The 23,177-nt window shown below is 41.5% G+C and overlaps 1 protein-coding gene across 9 annotated transcripts in view; it reads left to right on the plus strand.

The window, feature by feature from the left end:
• Positions 1 to 23,177, plus strand: part of ARHGAP22 (Rho GTPase activating protein 22) — a 151,518-nt gene that overhangs the window by 77,347 nt on the left and 50,994 nt on the right. Inside the window, exon 1 of one of the 9 annotated variants that reach the window (XM_055721239.1) lies at positions 9,346 to 9,612. The exons of the other annotated variants lie outside the window; for them this stretch is intronic. Within the exon in view, the coding sequence (XP_055577214.1) occupies positions 9,561 to 9,612 (52 nt within the window). The 5' untranslated portion in view covers positions 9,346 to 9,560. Of the gene's footprint in view, positions 1 to 9,345; positions 9,613 to 23,177 lie in introns of those variants that run through there. 9 annotated transcript variants of the gene reach the window in all.

Raw genomic sequence — 23,177 nt, forward strand, 5'->3', positions numbered from 1 at the left:
AACTCTCATTACCACAGTTTATTATGGGAGCCAAAACCTAATGACTTCAGAATGGGATTGGACGCTTATGGGATAACAGCTACCAACAGAGGGCTAACAAGTCTGTTGGTAGCTGTTACGTACAGCTGTAGTGTACAGCTTTATATATACTATATACCAGCAAAAAAAACTCTGTTCTGTACTTGTACTTTTTTCTGTGCTTTCTCCCTATAGACCAACTCATCTGACTGAACATGGCTATTCTTCTGTTTTATAGTTTTATTTCTTTGTTTCAACTTAAGTCTCAAGTTTGTATAATGTTATGAAACTTGCTTTAGCTTGCAGCGTTGCAGGGTGGATGATACACTCTGAACTTCCAGTTTGTTTACCACTGATACTGGGGGTTGGACTTGTGAATCAAGGTGATCCAGGCTGGGCCCACTTTTCCAATATGTTAGATTAACACATGAGATCCAACCCTCTTGAGCAAGTGCTATATCACCTAAAATGTGTGAGGCTTTTGAATGCCTGCTGCTCTGGTCCTTCATCCTGAGGCTGCATCTCCCTCCCTCCCTGGCCTGGGTCTACCTTATGTTCTTGACATAAGCCATTGATGCTTTGTTATCAAATCTAATCAATAACGATTTATCTGTCTAAATACTTGACTCTCAGTCTTTGAAGGGGTACTGTGGTAGACAAATGTCTTTTTTGACTTCTGTATTGAGCAGTAGTCCCCACTCTAAAATGGTGATTGTCATAGTGCAGCTGGTGATCTGTGTTGACAACAGGGCTAAGCGTGTTACCTGAATGTTTGTGTGGATGTGATGAGCAACAAATCATCTCTAATCTGTTAGCTGAGATATTTGTATCACCATTACTGGGTTTCAGAGTTAACATCTCAGTTCCTGGCTCTTCAGATGCTTCTGAGTGCGTATCACTATGTTGGCTTCAGGTATGTTGGGATGGGTTTTTGCCATGCAATAGGGGAGAGAAACTTGGAGTCATAGTCCAATTTAAAGCAAAATAGTGGTGAATTTGCATAGTACATCAAGCCTCACATCTACTAAATTCAATATCAAAAGTGGAGAGACTACGTTTTACTCACTAGGGCCAAATGAATAGAGCAAAGTAATGCAAACTCAGAGTAGTCACACCTATGGACTATGGACCTGTGTACAGTAGAGGAGTGATGAAGATGCTGACAATCCTTATCAATGAGGTTAGTGGTATGAAATGTTTAGCTGGTGGATGTTGATAGATCAAAGCAGTTCAGAACACAGAGCGTGCAAATATCTCCTGCTCTCCATCTCATGTTCCACTGGGAAAGGAGCTGTCTGAGCCCCTGTTACAGTCAGCTGCAGGGCCTTTTCTGAACAAAGGGGAATTCTTAGGGCTTAATCTAGATACCACTGAAAAAAGTAAAATATTTTTTTTGCTGCTGTTTTGGGGGTTTTCTATTTTAATTTTTTTATTATTATTGTTATTATTACTTGCCTACTTTTTTTTTTTTTCTAGGAAAGTAATGGTCTCCAGGCAGGAAATCTGGGGAAAGATAATGGTTTGGGCTTCCTGGGGAAAATCAGAGAAATTCAAATTACTTTTCAGCAAAGCAACATCCAAAAATTCATTTTGGGTCATCCCAAGACAGTTTGCTGACTTCCAAATCAAATGCGTTTAGTTTATTTTTACACTGATTGATTTTACCCAAGCTTATCTTTTGCTGTAGATCAGCTTTTAGATTAGAAGCATGTTTATTGGGAAAAAAAAACATTAAAATACTTTAGGCAAAATGTAGTATTTTGACAGGTTTTAATTTAAGGCAAATCCATTTGGACTGAATTAAAAATCGTGTCCCAATCTCCTTGAAATACAGCTTTCATTTTTTCTGGTTCTGTAGAGATGTTTCTGTGGGTAGCAGTGTGGTTTAATTACTCTCATTGCATCACTCTGAAGCTGAATGTACGTTCTACACTCTTTACTGGGCAAGGATGAGAAGAGATGTGCTCTTTGGTCAATATAGCTGCCATAGCAGACCCTCTGCCAGTGCAGTTAGGTATCAATTACCTGTCTTCACATTAGGTTTTGTTCAGTGTGAGCTACAGGATGGCAGATCTGCAGCTTTGTTAAACCAAGCTGAAAACATACAAGAGTGATACTTCAGTCTGTCTACTGATATCCCTCTGGCATCACTGGAAAAGCTCCTAGTGTAAATCTAGCCCTGGACCTCAGCTAACAGGCCTAAAGCTCTCAGCTGTGGTTATGCACAGGAAAGAAGTGGGTCCATATCCTCAGCAGAGGATGAATTAGGCTTTGCTGACAAATTAGAGCTGATTGACTTCTACCTGCTGAGAATTTGGCTCAGTGTTGTGACTGTATTTAGTTCCCCTGCTGCACCTTGAAATACAGACAGCTTTTATTTGATTGAATATGCTTGTATTCTAGTTGGGACAATTACTGTTGTAATTGCTCGTTCTAAAGAAAAGGTATTTACCAGCTGTCAGCTGCGGTAGAGAGAAAGGGACAACAGAAAGTTAAGTCAAGTCACTCCTCTGAGGGGACATCATCAAAACAGAAGGGTTCTGGCCTGAGTGCAAGACTAAAAGGTACAGGTCACAAGCAAGCAGCAGTGTTACCTATGGAAAAGGCACGTCCTTGGTTTAGAAGTCTTATAAAAGCTATATGGTTTCTGTTTCTTCACATTTGTACATGTAAGAGAAGTTCTGTCTTATTCTCTGCCCAGTAGAGGGATGTGAAAATAGAAATACTGAAGTTTAGTACCTTGGTACTTCAGCCTGATTGTAGCCTAGAATTCAGATTCAGTTTGAAGCCAGTGAATTGCTAAGGCAGATGTAACGTTCTTGAATAAACTTAACAAGATGATCAGGACTCTGTTTACTAGTGTAGCTTGCTTAGAGCAGTGCTCCTAACACCCAGGGAAACAGGAAGAAATTGTAATTAAAGGTGGCTTTGAAATTCAGTATGTGGCTGATTTGCATTTTACCATTTTATTCCTCTTTCCCTTTGCCCCTATAAAAGCCAAGGGAGGTTTTCATGGTGAAACTGACACTGCTGTGTTGTATTATGTATGCTTGAGGGACTGTGTGGTGGCAATTGTGAAATGAGACTTACTCTGGGGAGAAAAAGAAATTTTTCCCATAACTGGAGCCCAGGGGCTTTCATCCTCTTGATTACACACGTGGGGCAAGGTTGTGACTCTGTTATTAGCAGTGCTGGAAGATGCAGTGAGATACTGCACGGTGCTGGAGGGGATTGTCAGAGGATTGTACCAGTGGTTCTGGAACTGCAGGATAAAGACATGCCACAGAAGCTGTGCTGCTAGCTTATGCTGCACGTGCAGCCTTTCTGTTCAGCTCCCTTCTCTGTCTTCATTTTCATTATCCTGTTCGGGGTGGACAATACAGGTGTCTGCGCTAAACTTTTTTGCTAGTAGGACTAGGAGAAAAATTGCACATATTTCCTGATGGATATGCTGAGGATATAAGCAAAGGTTCTTCCCTGCTTTCGTAATGCTTGCAGGTTTACAGTTATTTATTCTGTCCCATTTTACCTACCGTGTCACTAAAAGCCATGCCTTGCACTCAGTTCAAGCAATAAAAAAATGTTATTGAATCACTTTGCTGTATCAGTATCTTCTAAGTACTGTAGACTTGCCACTTCGTCCTGTTCTGCTTTGTTAGTGCTATATAATATATTTCTATCCTCGTTTTGGTTTGGGTACCTACATAATTTAATTTCTTTCATGTCCAAAGTGATTTAAGAAAAATGTAACAAGGCTGTAGGGTTTCCCGTTCATAAATATGTAGGCCTGAATTCATATGCTGTGTCGCGTTATGTATGTGTTTTCACTTAAAAGCTCTGATTCTGAATACTGTGATTATTTAAAACTTGCAGGTTTCATTAATAGAAAACAAGTCTCTTACTGCTTGTGGATTTAAAATAAAGATAGCAAATAGGATCTGTAAAGGCTCAGAAGTCAGAAGATAAATAATAATGAAAAATTCACATCGCTTAGAAGCCAGTCTCCTGATTTTGGTGGGCTGACTTGAAATTTCTGAAAGCTGTCATGGTTTAAGTGAAAACCAGGACAATGCCTGGAGTGGCAATGATTCAGAAGTCAGATTGTGTGCAGGCTGGTTGACAAACAAAAGTCACTGTTACTTCAGAAACATGTAATTTGAAAATCAGTTAAGATAAAAACGCCTTCTGGAAGCTATCGGCGGACTTCATGCTACAGTGCAATCTTCTGTATCAAGTGTTTTTTCAACACATCACCCCCTTCATCTTAGGGAGTTGAGAAAGTCCTGGTAAGTAGAATAAAGAAATTCGGAGACGTAATGGAGAAATAGTATCTCTTACCCTCCCATCCCCTGCCTTGTTAAACTAGGGAGGGGAAAAAAAAAAAGTAGGGCAAATTCTGTATTCTTTATGCAGGGAAAATCCTATCAACTTCAGTTGGAGACTTGGCTGAGGGAGAAGTACAGAAGACAGGCCAAAATTTGCATTCTGTTTTTTAGGAAGTTAATATCACATGTTCACAGACTAATGTCATAGAGCTTTGCAAAGGTGGCCAGTGGAACAGTGAAAGGCCTCTTGGTGGACTTTTGGCATTTTATTCCTGCAAATTCCAGTCTTCGTGTTTTGAAAATCTTTTCTTTATTGGAATATGTTTACTTGAACGTGACGTTAGGAATAGAGTCAGCAGTGCTCAAATATACCTATAGCATAGGCATACATTAAAGCCCATTCTTGCTATGGGATACATAAGCATGAAGGGTCTTAGTGTTCTGCAAATGAATCATACCTAGCTCATCAGTGAGTGCCTTGATTTAATGAAGCCATAGTATGTTAATATTAACACTGCAAAAAAAGCTGTAAAGTTACAGGCAGCCAGCTATGCTAACTAGCTACAAGCATTTAAAAGCCTGGGCATGAGCTCCTACTTGGCTACTCTGGCCATAATTAATGATGACAAGTATGTTGGAAAAATAATTATTTTGCTTACTCTTAAAGACAATTACTTGCTCCAGGCGAGTGAGGGGGTGGATTTTACGTGGCTGTAATAAGCATATGTAGATGGCATCTTCCCAGAAGAATATTGTAGCCACAGGATCTTTTTAATTGACCTGAGATTCCTTTGTTCTACAGATACAATTTATGTATGTGGTCACAGACTAGAATGACCCTAGTTGTTTTAGGGCAAGCTGAGTTCTAAACTGCTGAAAGGAAAAAAAGCTGCTTTTATCAGCCCAACTAGCAACAGATAGAAATCTATGCTGGTCAATTTTTAAATGGGTACCCTGAGTGCATGCTCTTTTCATCTGATAAAATAGAAGTCAGGGGTATGGCAGCAGGCTGGGACAAGTATTACTGCAGTCATCTGGTATCCTTCCTGTGTCAGGGCTCACATAGCACAGAAGCTTTTGCCCAGCATGTGGCTATGCCATTCTCTGACAGCCACCTGCCTGCTCATTTACCATGTTGGGCTGCAGAGTCTTGTTCCCTTCCTGTCCTGGACATGGTGGTAGGGTTATGAAGGGAGTGTCCGCTCCTCCATCACCTGCCACCCTAGAGCATCATGTTACTTGGTGGTGGAGGGCTACTGCTCCACCTCTGCTCCTCCTTCCCCACCAGCCGTTGGCATCCCCTGCATTCAAGGGCTATGAGAGCCATGTAGTCTTACCACATAGCCTGTGAACAGATGCTTTAATGATGTGGTAGAGTCTCACTGCTTTTCTCTCTGAGTTTCATGCTAACTTTGCCCAGGTGGGAAATAACAGTAGGAAGTCCTCCAAGGCTGTAATTCAGTGGAAAATTCCAACATGTGGCCACAACTAGTGGCATTTAATAGAAAGCAGCAGTTTTCATGTCTGTTGTCAGGCACTACACTGTTCCTCTAAGGTGGTGAAATCCTCTTGGGCCACAGGGAAGAGAGAGAGAAGGAGAACCAAAAAACTATATACTGATCACTTATGTACATTCAGAAAAATCTCCCTCTTATTCCCTTTCTTAATCTTGTGGTGTGTGTACAGAAGTCATGATCCCTTTCTCCAATTCCCATCTGCAAGATGGGGAAGATGATGCTGATTTCATAGTAAAGCATTTTGAAACCTGGTACTGAAACTTGTTACAGAAAATTCAGTATTGAGTCATAGGTGCTTTTTCCTGCTAACAGTAAAGATTGTGCTCTGTGCACTCCACAGTCAGTCTCTGTGAATTGGGCTCTGAAGCTGGGGGGAGGAGAAGTATCAAAAGAGGAGGGACCTGATAACTATACATTAATGTGTTTTTGGAGTGATGATAAATAACGGAAAAATATTTAGATTTCTTACAGTCCAGGTTGTATCTAGTCCTTTTTTAAAGTATTACTAAAGGAATCACACTGAAAGCTGGGTGAATGATAACATTTAAGGGTTTGGATCCAATTTAATCTATTCTTAGTGTATGTAGATTTTTGTCAGGATAGAAATTTTCACCTGATCTCTGTCTGTTTGGATAGCTGATTAAGGAAAGATAGGCCTGAACGACAGAAATATATTAGAGACTAAAGAATAAATGGTTCCCACATCATGAAGATACAAGGTTTTAGAGTTCCTAGAAGCAGGTTGTGGCAGGAGGAGGTGGGGAGTGGAAGAGAAAAAGCCTGTGTTTCATTGCCCTGGATGAGAGACACAAATGTTTGTTTGCATGAGTTCAAAGTTCTCCCTGGAAATTGCAAGTCTAACCAGGAGGGCAACCTCTGCATTTAGCTCCAAGGGCTGAGTGAGTTGGAAATGAGGCAGAATATAGGGATACTGCAGCTAAAAGCAGTAGGGTTTTGTGCAAGGTCATTAAAGGGCCAGATTTTTAGGCAGCTGGGAGGAATTACTGCATTAGTCTAAATTTGACCCTGTGTTAAACTGGCAGAGAAGGGAATTCCCTTGTGGTGCTGTGGTTTTACTGGGTATTTCTTTTTTGTTCTTAACTGTGAGCAAAAAGGCAGACTGACTTCAGCAGAAACTCCAGCCTGGTGTGTCATTGTGTGAGGGGCATGTCTGCTGGCAAAGAGAAAGCTGAAGGATAAAAAGGATGTTCCAAGGGCTGTTTGGGTATGACATCTTTTCCCATGTACCACACAACGATAGCAGGAGGAAGTGTCATGAGGTTCAGGGATGAACTTGGTTCATCATGACTCCTGAGTTTCTCCTTCAAAATAATCAGTTGATATTGTAAATTTCTGGGTGAATTAGCAGTGACGGAAAGCGTGTGCATGCATGTTAGATTAGGATCAACCACTGTTACCAGATTAAATATGGTGTAGATAGGTTTTACTAGACCAATTCCTTCCTTACTCACACATAGTGGTGTCCCCTGGTCTTTGGGAGAGACGTGTGCCAGTCTGATTGCAGATGGAACCGATTTACTAGGTACCTGCATCCAAGATTTTTCCAGCTTCTGAAGCAGATGGTATTGGGCCACCTCCAAGGGCAGGACAGTAACTAGCCTGGACCCCCATTCCAAGGTCGTGTATATTCCCCAACTCCAACCCACAGCCTGCAGTGGTTCACAGGTGGCGATTACCTGTGTCACTGAGTCACAGGGAGTCTTTTCTCACCTCTTCCCTTTCTACTGTTCCTCTCTGCTCCGTACATGCTGCAGTACCCTTTTGCTCAAAGAGGTTAACATAATTAGGTTAGTCTGAGCTTAGCTTGAAGTTTGCTATGGAAACACTTTGTGTCTGAAAGCTTGTCATCTGATTTCTAAACTATCTAATAAAAGAGCAGAGACTTGGTTGTTTGGGTGGTTTTGGTGGGGTTTTTTTTGTTTTGGTTGTTTTCGGTATGGTGGTATGGAACAATCCTATTGAACAGGATTCATAAACTGCAGGATTTATGGATACTAAACTGTGGTGAAGCTTTTCAGATGGCATGCTGAACGGATTTTCCTCAGGCATGAAATTTGGTTTTCCTAAAAAAACATGTACATATATATTTGTGCACTGACAAGTGATTCAAGAAAAGGCCCTGCTACTAGTTTTCTGCTTTGTGGAGTGCACCCCTAGTTTACACAATCTTCAATATAAAACTGTATATTCTTTTATTTTATAGGAGTAGTACTAGTTTCATTTGGATCATTTGGGGGTTTTTTTTGGGGGGTGTTGTTTGGTTTTTTTTAATTCTAGAAAGATGAATTAAAATCTGACCAGTCAAGAGGTTATTTGTTACAGGCTATAAAAGTACTCCCTTTCAGGTAACTGCTTGCTTGTATCTCAGTACAGTGATGACTTGGCAGTATCCCAGAGGCTGGAAGCAGTAAAAGCCAAGAACTGAAGCACCTGTGGAAGTATATATCTTTGGCCTTTACACAATTTCTGGGTGGTGCACATTTTCCATGGCAAGTCCATGAACTTGTAAAAGAGTGAGTCCTATCTAGCCATTACATGCAGGAAGACTTGAGGCATGGAGGAACCAATGTGCCCAAGACTGTGTAGTCAGATTTCTTGTATTGTCCTTTATATTCCAAGGAGCGAGGATAGACATGTTGCCTGCCCAAGGGATATGCTGCAGTTGAGTGAATTAGAGGTAGATGACTAGGAGAAGGCAGACATTAATAAATGTCATCGCCATTAAATGGGCTGTCCCAGCTTTACAGAATTAGAAAGGTCATGAAGTCAGTACCAAACCGCCCTAAGTCCTCCAGAGAGGCAGCAGAAGCAACAAGAATAAGACTGAATTTCCAGATCAGATCACCTTGGCTGAATAAAAGTGGGCTTTTTATTTTTAAGTGGGCTTTAGTCCTAAAAACGGCGTGGCAGAGTGAGCAAAAATAAACAGTCATAATCATGGAGGGCAAAGCAATGAGGTTAAGCACTTGTTCTTCTTTTAGTACCTGCTGACCAAGAGCCCCAAAGATTTTTACACATACAAGTATGTTGGTATTATCCCCCATTTGAAAGATAGGGAAACTGAGGCAAACGGTAGTGGAGTGACTGGAATCAAAACCTCCTGATGAATTTCTTCAACTGCTTAACAACGCTTCCTTTTTTCCAGAAGTGCCTAAGAGGAAAATGAGGGGATAGCCCAGTAACATGACATAGGAGGTTTATAGTGATGCATTTTCCCCTTCAGACAAGAACTGGTTAATAGAATCAAATTTTTCATGTTATCCAAACGTGGTGTGTTTTTTGTGGATTTTTGTTATGTTTGGGGTTTTTTTGGTTGTGTTTTTTTTTTTTTTTTCTCAACATATTGCTGGTTGCTGTAGCAGCTGAGTAATGCAGAAGTTCTGCCTGAAAAAATGCTTCCTCCTTATATGATACTGTACATATTGTCATGGAAATTGTCCTCATTTCCCCCGAGCACACTTTAAATAACTCGAACAGCAGTGCTAATGAGCAGAAAGATATCTGCAATCCCCACCGTGCAACTTGACATACTTTATCCCACTCTGAATTCCCTTTGCTCATCACTGAGCATTTTAAAGATCTGGTATAATAATTTGCTTTCTCTCTTTGGTCCAGTCATTTTGCTCTTAGCACTTGGTAATAAAAGGTCAGCTTTGGCTGAAACCTTAGCGTTGCAGCCATGCCATTTTTTACTGCCAAATATCTTAAGAAAAGCAAGTGCCTCCGAAAGGGTAAGTCATGATATTTTTGGTGTTCTTTAGTGTTGTCTGTTTTGCTTTAAATCACAGTAAAGGATTTATTTTGAATTAACAAGCAGTGGGAATGGATCTATTCAGACTGTCAGTCAGTTAGCACAGAGGGTTTTATTATGCTGTGTGCATTTTTGGTTCAAGATACAGTGTATGTTATTATCTTGCATTTTACATTCAGTAAAGCCGACTAAGTGAGAGAATGTTTAACCCTTTAAACATGGAGCATATGTTTTGCCCAGGGATGGAATCCCTAATGCAGAACAAAACTGCAGTAGAATGTCAGTGTGTATTTGTTTTTCCAGGTAAGTTTAGGTAGGTAGCTGAGTAATGTTCCAGTATTTTTGTTTCTTTAGTCCAAAATGAACATTTTATAAAAATCTATGCTGAAATAATAAAGTAAATAATACCAAGTAAAGGAAAAGCATATTTCCTCTTAGCACCTTTCCTATGTAGGGCTACCCGAGTGCATGATTCCATATAGGTTTTCAACTTGCTGTTGTGAGGTTTGCTTTGAGAATGGCTGCGTGCGCTTTTTGAGGAAATGTGATTGTTCTACCTCCAGGTGGGTATAAAACTCTTCATGAGAGCGGTTTGCCAGTAGTATTACTAAGATTGATAACGTAATACATTCCTAATAAAGAAACACATTGCTTACTTTTTTCTTTTTCCATTCAATGTGTCTTTATTGTGACATTTGTTAATCTAGCCAGCAGTCCAGATATGGGTTTTGCATAAAGGCAAACAACAGTGATTTCATGTAGCTGCGACATGCATCAGTTTCAGGGGATCTGAGGAATCTGACTGGCTTACCCGGCTAAGTATTTTTATATACATGTATTTATTTAATATATACATTCCCCTGATTCCTTGTTTGAATAGAAATTTGTTGCTAAGGTATAGCTAGAAGGTGGATTTGTATAGATTTTCATCACAGTTTTGAAGTTGAAGAAAAGGTTTTGAAGAAATGCAAATTTGCTTTCTTTAACCTACCTTTGTGTTTACTGCTGGGTTTCTATTTTAAAAGGGGATTGCACAACAAGAACTAGCAGCTGGGATGTGAGAATTGAGTTAAGTGGACCTGTAGCTGCTGGTACCAAATTTTTTGTATTTTGTCAAGCAAAGTGTGCATGCATATGTACGCAAATTTACACAATCATTCAGGAATTCTTAAGGATAGAACCATGTCAGCAAAGTTTTTATTAAAAAGGAGAAAAGGTTATAACTGAATTCTTAATTAGCTGTTGCAAAGTTCTTTTTTGGAGTTTTGTTTTGTGTGTGTACATATATATGCCACTTTACAAGGGGGCGTAGTTCAATTTGGTTTTCTCCCTCTTTTTGTCCATCTGCTGGGGTCACTGCTGACCAATGCTTCTTTCCCTTATAGCATGTGTCACAGTAAGAGTGTCTCCCTAGAGAGACACTGAGAAAAGGTGCCTGCCTTTATGTCTGCAGAAGGCATTGCAGGAGAAGGCTGATGGTACAGCCAGGAAAGGTAAGGCTATTCTGGCAGGTGCACCTGAAGGATAAACTTGCCCAGCCTGCTATGGTAGCAAGGGGTGTGCATCCTGCTGAATACCTGCCCATTTGCTGTGAGATGTTCCCAGCCCCTCTGTGGTAAGAAGCTGTGATTGATTAGATGCACAGCAGACCCTTTAGGCTTGGAGCTGAGCTTTAGACATCCAGCATGAGTCAGTGCGACCCTCTGAAGTTCACAGTTTGAAGCTGGGGAATAGTCACTCTGCTCAGTCCTTTGCTAGTCAGCTAATCCTTGTTGCCGCCTTGCTGTAATTTGACATTCCTACCCATGTGGGCAGATGCTGTGCTGGTGTGGGAGAAGACTAAGGCTCCAGAAGCAGTAGGTGGGGGTAGAACTTGTGGCTGTGTAGGTCTAGACTCAGTGGTGCTCCATCTGTTGGGAGCCGCCACTGGTGTCACAGTGCAGTGGCTGTGACTTGCCCAGCCCTAGAGCTCAGTCTTGTGAGAAAGTCTCGCATTCGTAGGAAGGCAGTGAGGAACTGGGAGCAGTAGCTTGGTGCCCAGTCTATGCAGCCAAGAGGGGACTATGAAGTGGCCATTTTTAAAACAAAATCAACAGGGGCATAATCTGGGCCATTAAGAGATGAGTGAGGGAAGCTCAGCCAACAGTGATCAGTTGAATTTTTAGTGAGTCACTACAAACATGAAAATTGTCAGCTAGCTAACTGAACACCTCAAATAGCTTTTCCCTAAAAGCATCTTGGTCTACCAAAGTGAGTAGAGTATGTTGCCTCTCTGAGCCTGCTTCTGCCAAAATCTATCTGATCTGTGAAATCCATCTGACTGTCCAGGATACCTCCTTGTCCTGGCACGTTAGCAAGGTTGGGATCCTGCTTCCTTCCGATGCCCATTCTGCTTTGTGCTGATCTTTCTCCTCTTGCTTCCAGGACAGTCTGGGAAGGGAAGTGCCAAAGCAAGAAACACAAACCTGTGTGCCCGAGTGGGGAGTGCTGAGGTAGCTGGGCATCTCCATGAGGTGTTTAACACCATCTATCACTGGTCTTGATTTGAAGAGGCTGGACTTCTGCCAGTTTTTGAGCCACTTTCCATCCAGTTACTTGAGGCAATCCCTTCTAGCTCCCTTCCACAAAGCACTTGATATGCAGAGGTTTTTACTGTGATCTGGGTAAGGACGTCCTTCCCAGTAAGTACATGTGGTTGTTAAAAAGCATTAAATGATTACAGAATGCTCTAGGCATAGCATCAGAAGTGCAGTTGCATAAAAACTATAGCAGCCACAGGCTCCAATGGGTCTCCTTGCTGTTCTGTGTGTCTCTGAACAGGGAAGGAGCAAGCCAGCAAAAGCAGTAAGGTTTGTATATGATCTCTTTCCCACAGGTTCAGATGGCCTAGGGACAGGAGCTAGGCTGTGGACAAGTTCATGGCCAGAAATGTTGGTCACATGGGAAAGAAAAGTCCCGGATAAACACTCCTGATTCAGCCTTGAGAGGGAACTTCTCAGATTAATGCAGGAAGTAGCCATCAGAGCTGGGAACTGAGACCTGATTCTCTGAAGTCTTATAGCCTGAAACCCCAAACAGTGCAGGGTTTTGCCTTTTAGCATTTTGGACAAAGTTTGTACCAAGTTGTAGCTGAAGCCTGTTTCTCCCAGAGTGCTCTTTATTATCACTGTGCTCAATTTTATCTTCTCTTCTCACTAGTATTCCAGGCCAGGTTATACTGCATTTTGGAGTAATTCTGTATTTGTTTTTATGGGGATAGAGAGAGCTTCCAGACAAACATGAAATGAAACAGCCAAGCTTAAGTACAATGTTCTCTCTTGTTGTACATCCTTTGATTTGCAGACTGTCATGCCTATGGAGACTTCCCACAGGTCTCATTTGGTGATCTGTCCGTAGCCTGCTCTTACCCTCTGGTAAAACCTACAGCAATGACAGATTCTGGAAAGATACAGGTTTTTAAACTTTTAAAACTTTTAAACACCATCAAACTCTTATCAGTTACATTCCACACACACCTTATATAAGGCATGAAAACAATTAAAAGCATTTATCAACTTCTGCAGCCAGTTGTTAAAACTCACTGTTCTGTCATATCGCTTTCTACAGTAAAATTTCTGGTTTCCTTTGGCCATCAGCTCAACACTGCTCTAAACTGAGCTATAAAATGTCATGCAGTCAGAATTGTCTCTGATCTAACAAGTCACCATTGATTTTTTACCTGCTCCTTGATTTCTAGTGGGTGGAAAAAAGTTTCAGCTCCAGCAAAGCCTTTTCCTCTTTAATTAAAAAAAAAAAAAATTAATAATGAATGTTTTATTACCAAGTGGTCCTTACTTTGCTGCAGCTGTAAATTTACAGGACTTCAAAGCTGGATGATTGAGGTGCAGTTTTAGTCTGTAGCCAGACAAACCAAACAATCTCAACTTCAAAGGAGGGGGGTGCTCTTTAATGTTGTGGGCTTGCTCTTTGTATTCAGCAAATGGAGCTGCTGGGGAAAACGCCATGTGCAGCAGACAAGTGATGTGGCTGCCACTCCTTGGAAGGGAGTCTATTAGCTGCTGCCTGAGAAGAGCAGCCCACACCCAGCAACCTCAGGATACCTGATGGCTGCCAGTTAGGTCATTTTGGCATGATGACCTATGATACTTTCGGTGTCTGCTTGTAGTACGCTCAGAGTTTCTGTCTGTGTGGACCTCTTGGGGTGGCCATGATAAAGGCAGGATCTGGGTCTGAGCTCTGTTGCCTCTCTTGCTTTTTTCTGTCTGTGCCTGATTGTTTTCCTCCTCTGTTGTGTCAGGGTGGGTGGTTTTGTATGCATTAGGAAAGTTGAGAGAGGCTATCTCAGTGAAAGGAAGCGTTCAAGCCATACAACGCTGTGGCTTGAGAGGAATAAGGGCCAGGACTGGAGATGAGGATGCTCTGCTTCTATGACAGTCATGCTGAAAAGCGGCCATCATGATTTTGCTCTTATATTAATATTTTGTCCAGTCAACCATACATCACCAGTTCAAGCTAGCAGGGCTAGCGGGGAGGAAAGAGGAGCTGGATAGTTCTATCATTAGATGAACCTAGTAATTGTGGTGGTGTGTGGCTTTACTTCCAACTCTGAAGCCCAGGCAGTGTGACCTGACCCTTTGTGATTTATTAAACTCCTCATCCACATATCTAGTGGATGCTCCAGTACAGGAAACAGAACAAAAACCTCATGATGAGGCAGAAAAGGGGACTTGATAACGATGTTATCTCTTGAACTGTTGAAAGCATTGTTTGCCAGGACTGTTTCCTCAGCTAGAAATCAGACTTTAAAATCCCTACAAATAAATCCATTCCATAGGTTTGGGATGCAGCAAGATGCAAGCATGTTGCAATGAGGTATCTGTGATCAAAGCAAGGCATTTGAGCAGAGGATGAGCCCACAGGCAGCCTGGATCCTGGTTGTGCACTCTGCCACTTTGAGCAGTTGGAGACTCCAGGAAAACAGTGTGCTGGACTCTGTGAGTCTAGAAGATAGGAAAGGAGATGGTATGGCACCATGGAGACATGTCTGTCGTTCAGCATGACTCCCAGAGCCATGTGGGTTTGGTGCAAATCTCCCCCATCAGTATTAAAGTCTGAGTGGAACTGGGGCTTTATCCAGCCAGTATCTAGGCTTTTGTGGGATCCAGGCCACTCTCTCCACAGGGCTCTGGGATTCAGCAGCCAGAAAGGCTAGCGCTGCCAAGAAGCGTAGTGCTTGAGAGGCAGAGTTGGCCAACACACTGCTGTGCCTCTCAATGAGCCATGCGTATGGTGCTGAGAGTGGTGACTTCAGCACACCAGTTAAAGCTCTCCAAACAGAGGAGGTGCCAGGAAACCACTGGGGCTGCCAAGTGAAGGAACAGCTTTTTGAGACGCAATACACTCCTAATTTCTAATGTGGCTTTCCCATTTTGAGAGCACTGCTTTGGTGAGAAAGTGGCCTGCTTTCCATCCTGTGCTGAGGGAGCAATCTTCATGCTGTTCAGCTTGTTCTGTCATTCTTTGCTTTCTGCTTTCCAGGGCTGGCACTGCCTTTGCAGTTGCACACAACCAACCTTCCAAACGGTACTCCTTGCTTTATGAGAATCAATGTGTGATTAACCCAGGGTGCCTGGATGTTGGTAGTTCTGTTTTTTTCAGTCCGGGCTCTGCTAGTGGCTAGCCAATACCACACTGGAATAATTTAGTATCTCAGTTCTCCACTGGTATATAGGAATTGCTCACTGTGGAATTTGAAGGGAAAGCACTTCCCCACTGATGCACAATATAACCTTGGAAAGTAATTTTAACCTCTCTGTGCCTGTTCCCCCTAAGCACTAATGTTTAGTTCTATGTGACAACCACATTCCAGCAACGGAACTTTTTTTAATTTGTATTAATTTATTTGCTGATAGATAAAGCATACACTGAAATCACTTCCACTTGCGTATACTTGTCATACGACTCTTTGCAGTTACCGTGGTGTCACTATTCCTTATCTGAAAAAGGCAGTCTGAGCTGTGTTGGACTTTTTAACACAACTGGACTGGATGAAGGTGATCTTTGGATAAGGTGTCTTAGGATAAGGTATATAGTATGAAAAGCTTTTTTTGTTGTCTGCCTCCTTCTGAGAATCAGCTTTCACTCTTATTTAATATCAACAGGTTTAGAATATCTGCAAATAGGAGCTTACAGAGGTTTAACTATGCATTTGCATATATGCTGACTCCTAATGATTGTTTTTATGTAATGCTTTTGTGCCAGACCACCTAACTTAAACTAAATAAGGCAAGAGAATCATTAAATCTTCTCTTTGGAAGACTGGAGGAAGTGTGTCTGTTTGGCAAGTGCTTGTGGATTTGCTTTAGAGACTATAGACTGTGTTCTCTGTAAGAGAGAGGTAACTGGCAGAGGTCAGATTTTCAAGGCAATAGTTTACTGCTGTCCTGTTTTCTTGCTTTCACACTGTGGACCATTTAAATGATAATGGTAAAAGGTAACCTTCTGTGCCTTTAATGCTGGGGCAGTAAAACTGGCTGCCATCACAAGCCACGCAAGCTTATAGCTGTGTTATTTTTTCCCTCTCTTGATTTGTATTGCCTTTTAGGGACCTTCAAACTCACCTGATTACTTTCAACAAAAGATGGGGAAGGGAGGAGAAGGAGGTGTTTGCCATGATCCTCTGATTCCCTCTGTTACCTGACTGGACCTCAGAGAAATCATAAAACCATCTGTGATTTTTTTCCAGCCTTGCAGACCATTAAACCAAATGGTTCTTCCATTTCCCAGCCTTTTTCTCCCCAGCTCCCTGTGTACCACAGCTTCACTGCAGATACATAATCCATTAACTGGAAAGCCACTGTTTTAATGTAATATTAAATAGGCAGCAGGTCAGCAGGTGTCCCCAAGGTAGGGAAGACAGTATGCTGCTGGCAGCAGCTGCTGGCTTCAGGCTTATCAAGATTTCTTTGTTTTGAAACAGAAGCTGGAAGGGCTTTTTAATATAGCATGTCATTGGCTGAGCAGATCCTGGTTTCTGGCTGTTATCCTGCCTTTGACTGTAAAGACAAAAATTCTCATAACACGTGCTGCCTGCAACGGCTGCATACTGTTCTGTGCTCTCAAGAAAGGAGCAAGGAGAGGGAAGAGGCTCACAAGGCAGATACGTGTGCCTTACTCATTTCCTGCTCTCATTTTTCTTGGTGGACCAACTAGACTCAATGTATCTGTGGAGCAGGCTGACTGAGGTCAGCATTATCAGAATGGGCTTTCTGCTTCTATAAGCATAAAAATACCCAAATACATTGCCTATAGAGAATCTTCCAAGTGATGAGGCTGATATTCCAGCAGTCTCACTCAAGTGTTAGTTCTCAGTGGCCTAAACCTGTGTAAATAGATCTAATTTATATATTTAATGTCACTGTGGTAAAAGCAGCTAAACTGGCAGCCCTGGCATTTCTGTTTGAGTAGTTTATCACAATGTACATTGAGCAAGACTTCTTTGTTCCTTGGGATAATAAACTAATCTGCTGTATTTGAACATAAAATATGTTAATGTCTGGGTTTCCCCAGAATATGTACGTTCTAAACTGCCATGTGTAAACTGCATGTGGTCAACCTGTTCTGTCCTGTTATCTGGTACTTGATTCTAAGATTAAGGATTTTTCATAAAGTAATGTTTCTTGCTCTAGAGATAACTGGAGAGTAATTAGAGAGTTTGGCTAGCCAGTGTGAACATCCGTGCTGCAAATATCCTCTCGCACCAGGAGGAAGTTGCGCTATCACATTTGGTTCCTCTACATACCTGTGTGAGACTTCAGGGCTTTTGGGGCAACTTCCTGAGAGTTGTAATGTCTCTTGATCATTTGTCTCTCTTCTGTGCTCTTTTGTGTAAATTATTTTAGTTTGCCTTGTTAGTAAAGAGACTCTGTCTTGCTGTGACTGTGATCTAGCTTTGGTCAGCAGCCTTTGTCTGAAGCACAGCAAAGACCTGTAAATTATTGAAGACCATAAGATGGTTTGAAGGACCTTCTGGCAGCACAGTGTAGCCCTTAGTAGGTGGACAATGTGCTTTGCTAAGAAAATGTGCTGTGCATGCTGGCATAGTGGAGAAGAGGTCTTCAAATACAAGAATTTCCCTTCTGCCAGCTAACTATTCCGGAGGGACACTACCAGGACAGAGTATTTTTGCTAGTGTCATGCAGATCTGGTAAGACCAGCAGAAGTTCAAGGATTTCTGCAGGAAGGAAGTCACTTTACTGGAGTCCACGTGCATCAGTACTGAGATGTACAGACCGGAAAGGTCATACCAGCTCAGAAACAGGTTGCTGTTGTCTGGATGAGCTGGACAGAAACAGGTCAGTGGCTGATTGCTTTGGTGCTGGTGAGCTTCCTGCACTGTGGGGAGTGGAAGCTTACAAGGCAATGCTTGAGGCAGTTCTGTTGTGTGTGATGAAAATTGTTGATAGTCTTAAAGTATAAATGGACTTCTACAAGTAGTCATCCTGAACTGTGCTGTGGCCTCTCATGATACGCACCTGAGCTTTATTGACTGCCTCTACCATGTAAAGGTGACTATCTTAGCTTGTCAGAAGAGACACTACCCATGTACAGGTCTTTGGCCTATCACAGAGGACACATATAAGCATGGGATGCAACAGAAGAGGGTACAGCTGTAGTATTTCAGTATAGAATAATGGCAGTGAATGCTGCAGGCAGGACTTCCACTGGGAAATCCACTGAGTCTCAGAGAAAAGCATCCTGTGCAACATTCCCTTGAATTTCAGTGGGAACAAGTCCACCAGCTGAAGACATCTCTCAGAATTTGTTTACCTGACAGGCTCTTTTCATTTCTTGTTTAAATCTAATCTAAATCAGCATGTTTCTGAAAAATGAGGTTACATCTGCTAACGAACAACCACATCAAAAGGAACCTTCATGGATTTTTTGATAATGCTATTAACTGGGAAGAATTTGCCAATTGCCAGTGGGTGGAGAGAATCAGAATTGATTTTTCTAAGCATTGTTCTGCCAGCAGTTCACTGACAGTTGTCCTAAAGCACAAAGGCTCGAGGCCCCCACTTTTTGCATCAGCCCAACCTTGAGCACATTAGCCATCTGCAGTTGTGTTCTGAGCGGCTGCAGTGCTGAGCCCAAGTGACAAGTATGAACTTTCCTTTCTGCCAAAAAGCACTGTTCACATAATGAAGAGTGCTATGTGTTACACAGTTATGTTTAGAAGATTCATTGATTACCTAATGTATAGCTGGATACAGGAGGAGACTTCTATAAAACTCTATTCCGTGCAAACTATAACAAGAGTATGTATGGACTTGTATCAGAATATCCCTGAGCTCATAAGTTTGCATTTCAATCAGTATTACTTCCATCCACATTGTCTCATCATTTATAAGGGTTTTCTCCAAATTTGTCAATGTTTTGCCAAAGGCCTACAGTATATTTTCTTTTGCATTTCAATCCCTTTTCTGAATTAATGAAACAAATAGCTTCATTTTTGTAAAAGCAAAGTCTGCAACTGTTGAGTCCTTAATTATAGTCCATTCATTTGCTGCTGCCAAAACTCTGCTTGTAAAGCTTCAGTCATTTCACTGAAGAAAATAACAATGTTTGTAATTGGTTGGCTTGAATTTCTGCAGAACTCTATATTCAGTCTACAGAGAATTGGAGTCTTTCAGGCTCAGCTGAAAGCTCTGGTGTCTACAGCCTAAGCTGTAGCAGCTGACAGCTTAATTTCCATTCTCCTTAGTTTAAAGTCCAGAACATTGGCTAAGATGGGAGACACATAGTCTTTTAAAAATACGGTGAGGATGTCTTCGGTTTCATGGCGGACTAGGTGCAGGGGGAAGGAAAAAACAGGCTTATGAGGGGTGAGGAGGAGGAGAAGATAGTTGTAGAGAGACTTAGAAGGCATGAGAACCACTTCATTCCTGTTGGTGAGCAGACCTGGCAAATGTGAGCACAATAATTTCAGAGGAATGCAGAAGTTGGATATTATCTCTCCAGCATAGAATTATCAAAGAAAAATAGATCAGACTTTGCCACTCTGATGCTGTGGTCAGGATTTAAAATTTCCCTCAACTCTTGTCGTCAATGTTGAAGATTTGAAGAAACTTAGAAAATTGCTTGTGGTTGCACGGTAATGCGTAAAAATTATCCAGTCATTTTCAGATATTTCAAAGCATGAAGTATCATCATCTTTGGTCAGGAAGGAATTTCCTCCCTTATAATAGCGTGTCAACATAACCACAGTTGGAATATATAATTTGGTACATTCATCAGAATCACTGAGCGCTTGCTGCTTTGGAGAACCACATGGAACTACGTGGCCTGCTTTGCTCAGATGTGCCACTGTTTTCTGAGTCTTGTACATACATTTGTAACTTTCATTGTGCCCTCAAATTCGTAGTTGCCTTAATTTAGATGTTTCCTGCAGTATGTCTTGTAGGCGCAAGCACAGCAGGCTGGCCTGAATCACCTCCCTGCGAGTGTGTGGCTTCTGCTGGCCTGAGAAAAAATTCATTTCCTTTCCAGCCAAACCAGAGGGCAGTGAAATGACCAGGAGCTCTACGTAGCCCAGACAGTTCCACACTTCATCACTATTGAGGACTAGGCTCCTTGTAACTTTCTAGATCTGAAATACATTGAGGAAAGACTGCAAGGGTTAGTTCTCTGGAGTGGAAAAAAGAAGGATAAGGGAAAGCAGCCTACTGTTTGTACAAGGCTGTCTATGGAATATGCTGGGGAAAAGGTTCTGCAACCATTTCTTTCTTCCTCTTGTCATCCCCACGTGCTACTACCACCACAGATTTGAGTTTTAATGCAGAGTTAGGGTCATCTTTTGTGAGGGGAAAAATGGTTTTTGTTTTCCCTGGTGCACCTGTAGAGAGGGACAGAAGTTGTCCTTTGGTTGTTGCAAGACAGACATTTCATGAGTTGAACAGCTCCCTAAGAGCTGGTGACAGATTTTGAAGGAAAGTTTTGTGAGCTCTGGGGCTCAAGTCTGTGCAAATGGAAGGAGCTGAACCGCAACTATGCCTGAAGTCCCAACATCTTCAGGTTCTTTTCCAGTAGGAACTTTGTTTTTCCATTGAGAAGCTGGTGCCAAGATGGCAGATACCTGTTGCCTGCCAGGCAAAACATTGTTGGTGTCAGCAGAGGCAGCACTATACCCTAAATTTGTCTGCTTTGTCAGCAGATATTGCTATAAGAGGTAGTGACCATGCCATTGCACAGACAGCTCCTCCTAAGAAGCTGCTTCTATCTCTGTTATGATCTAGGTTTTGAAGTGAGCATGTTCAGTCTCCACAGTAACCTCCTATCAGGAAACACTGAGTCAAGAGCCACAAGGGTTTAATTGAGCAAACTGTCACTTGTTTGACAGTCTAACCCCTGAGGCATATGTTAGACATAATTAGAATAAAATATCTAGTCTAGTCTAGAATTCCCACTCGGGATAAAATGCACAAGTTAAAGCAGAGATGGAGTGCTGTCATGCAACTTCTAGCAACTGCTGGTGCAATAGTTGCTCCTTTTGCCAATGTTTGTTGATTGATTCTTCTTTGGAATAGTTCTACTGGTATCCTAAACTAGCTGTGACCATGTTAGAGAGATTTCATCTCTTGCTGCTAGCTAGTAGAAGCTGATACAAAACCCAAAGCAACAAAAATACAGCTTGCTTGTAGGAATACTATATGGAGTTGGGGGCATGTTTTGCAGGCTCCTGAAACCTCTCTAGTTAGGGAGGCAGCATGGTTGTTGTTACTGGCTGTTCCTTTTACAGGGCAAAAGTAATCATGGGCAGAAGCTGAAGGGAATGGGGTCTGAGCTGTGTTGGTACAAGGAAGATGTTATGTCCTTGAAAAAAAATAATGTACTAAATAGTTGCATATTATGTCTGGGCTTATCTCAACCCTAAATATTGGGCTGCTGCAGTAAAAGTGGCCTTCCCACATTGTGAATTCACCTTAGCCAAGTTAAACTGTACTTTGTGCTCACATTGAGTACCACATCCCAGGCAGCATAGTAGTCTCCTCTCTGAAATTTCACATCATTGAAAACAAGAAGGCACAAGAGCATTGGAGTACTATTACAGTAAATATGTTTTTAATGTCAGAAGTGTAACTTAAAAATGACTGAATCTTTTTTACCGAAACTTCTCTTACAGTTCAACCTAAGGCAGATAAAGTACATTAAAAAAAAAAAAAATTCAGCTTAAGTAGACTTAAACATTACAAAACACTGAACACCTGTAAGCAGGTTTTATAAACAGGGGGTTCAAGGCGGAGTTCATGTGCAACACTAGTTGCTTTTCCTTTAAGAGTACTTGAAATTGTTTTTCTCCCTTCCTCTTATCTTGCATCTTTTTTTCTGTTTGCTGTGGTTCCTGGAGTGTGACATCACTTACCAGTGTGTGGCCTACTTGGAATATGGGTTTGTTTATTTTCAAGGTTTTGGTTTATTTGAAGTGATTGGTGGCCTTAACCAGTTCTTCAGTTTAATTAATAGATAAGTCTAGAGTAATACAGCTCACATATTATCAGGAAAGGCATCTCCAGGCAGGAGAGTCAAGCTAACCTGATACAATTTTTATGTATAGAAGACCAAATATTAAACCAAATCTTCATTCCTTGCATATAGTTTTAGTAGTCATACACTTCATCCTGACAACTAAAATAGAGCACTAGCCTTTTTAAGGGTTTTCTGTAGTCCATGTACCAGTACAGAGAAGCTGTAGTCCCCCTCTTCATGTTAAGTCTTGTCAGAATTTTGCATAAGAAACCACAGTTCTAAGATGTAATGTCACTGTTGGCGCTATTTTAAAGCACTTCAATGGTATCCGAAATCACAGAAGGCATGGGAGGGGACAGCAGATCACAGGGCCTTTGGATTAGTTTATAGGTGGCAGTGGCTTTGGAGTGTTTGCCTGCCTTTGCTTTATTCTCGGGGATGAGGTCTAAGATTTGGACTCTAAAAATCATTTAAGCACTCCTGAAAATCCTCTGCAAGTATTTTAATTGAAAACTGGATCATCGTCTACTTGTAACTGTCATTAAAGCTGGTGGATTGAAAAGCGTTTAAGGAAATTAGGCGTTTATGTTTGACTGAAAAGTCAATGAGATTTTAGTGCTTGCTTGTAAATCCTCCCTGAAGAAAATTTGAACTGTGCCAACTTATGAGATGAATTTACTTAGTACACTAAAAGGTATTTAGGATTTCGCTTTCCTCATTGACACAATCAAACGGTAGTTGAATGTTAGAATCCCCTCAAGCCCCTTCCAAACTGGAAATAAAACACCCCTCACCTACAAAAGTGCATGTTTCTTTAGGTAAAATTGCCATTATGTTGTCCACTGGAACTGAAACATAATACGTTTATTTTGATTGAAAGCTTGTTTCTTTTACTTGCTCTCCAGACAATTGCCAAACCTCATTTTTTCTAAATTTTATAAGCTTTTTAAGTTATGATCATGTGTTTACTCTCTCATCTTCCAAATCAACTTCCAGCTTGGATATCCCATATATAGATGG

The sequence above is a fragment of the Falco cherrug genome, chromosome 9, assembly GCF_023634085.1.
Source record: "Falco cherrug isolate bFalChe1 chromosome 9, bFalChe1.pri, whole genome shotgun sequence".
NCBI lineage: Eukaryota > Metazoa > Chordata > Aves > Falconiformes > Falconidae > Falco > Falco cherrug.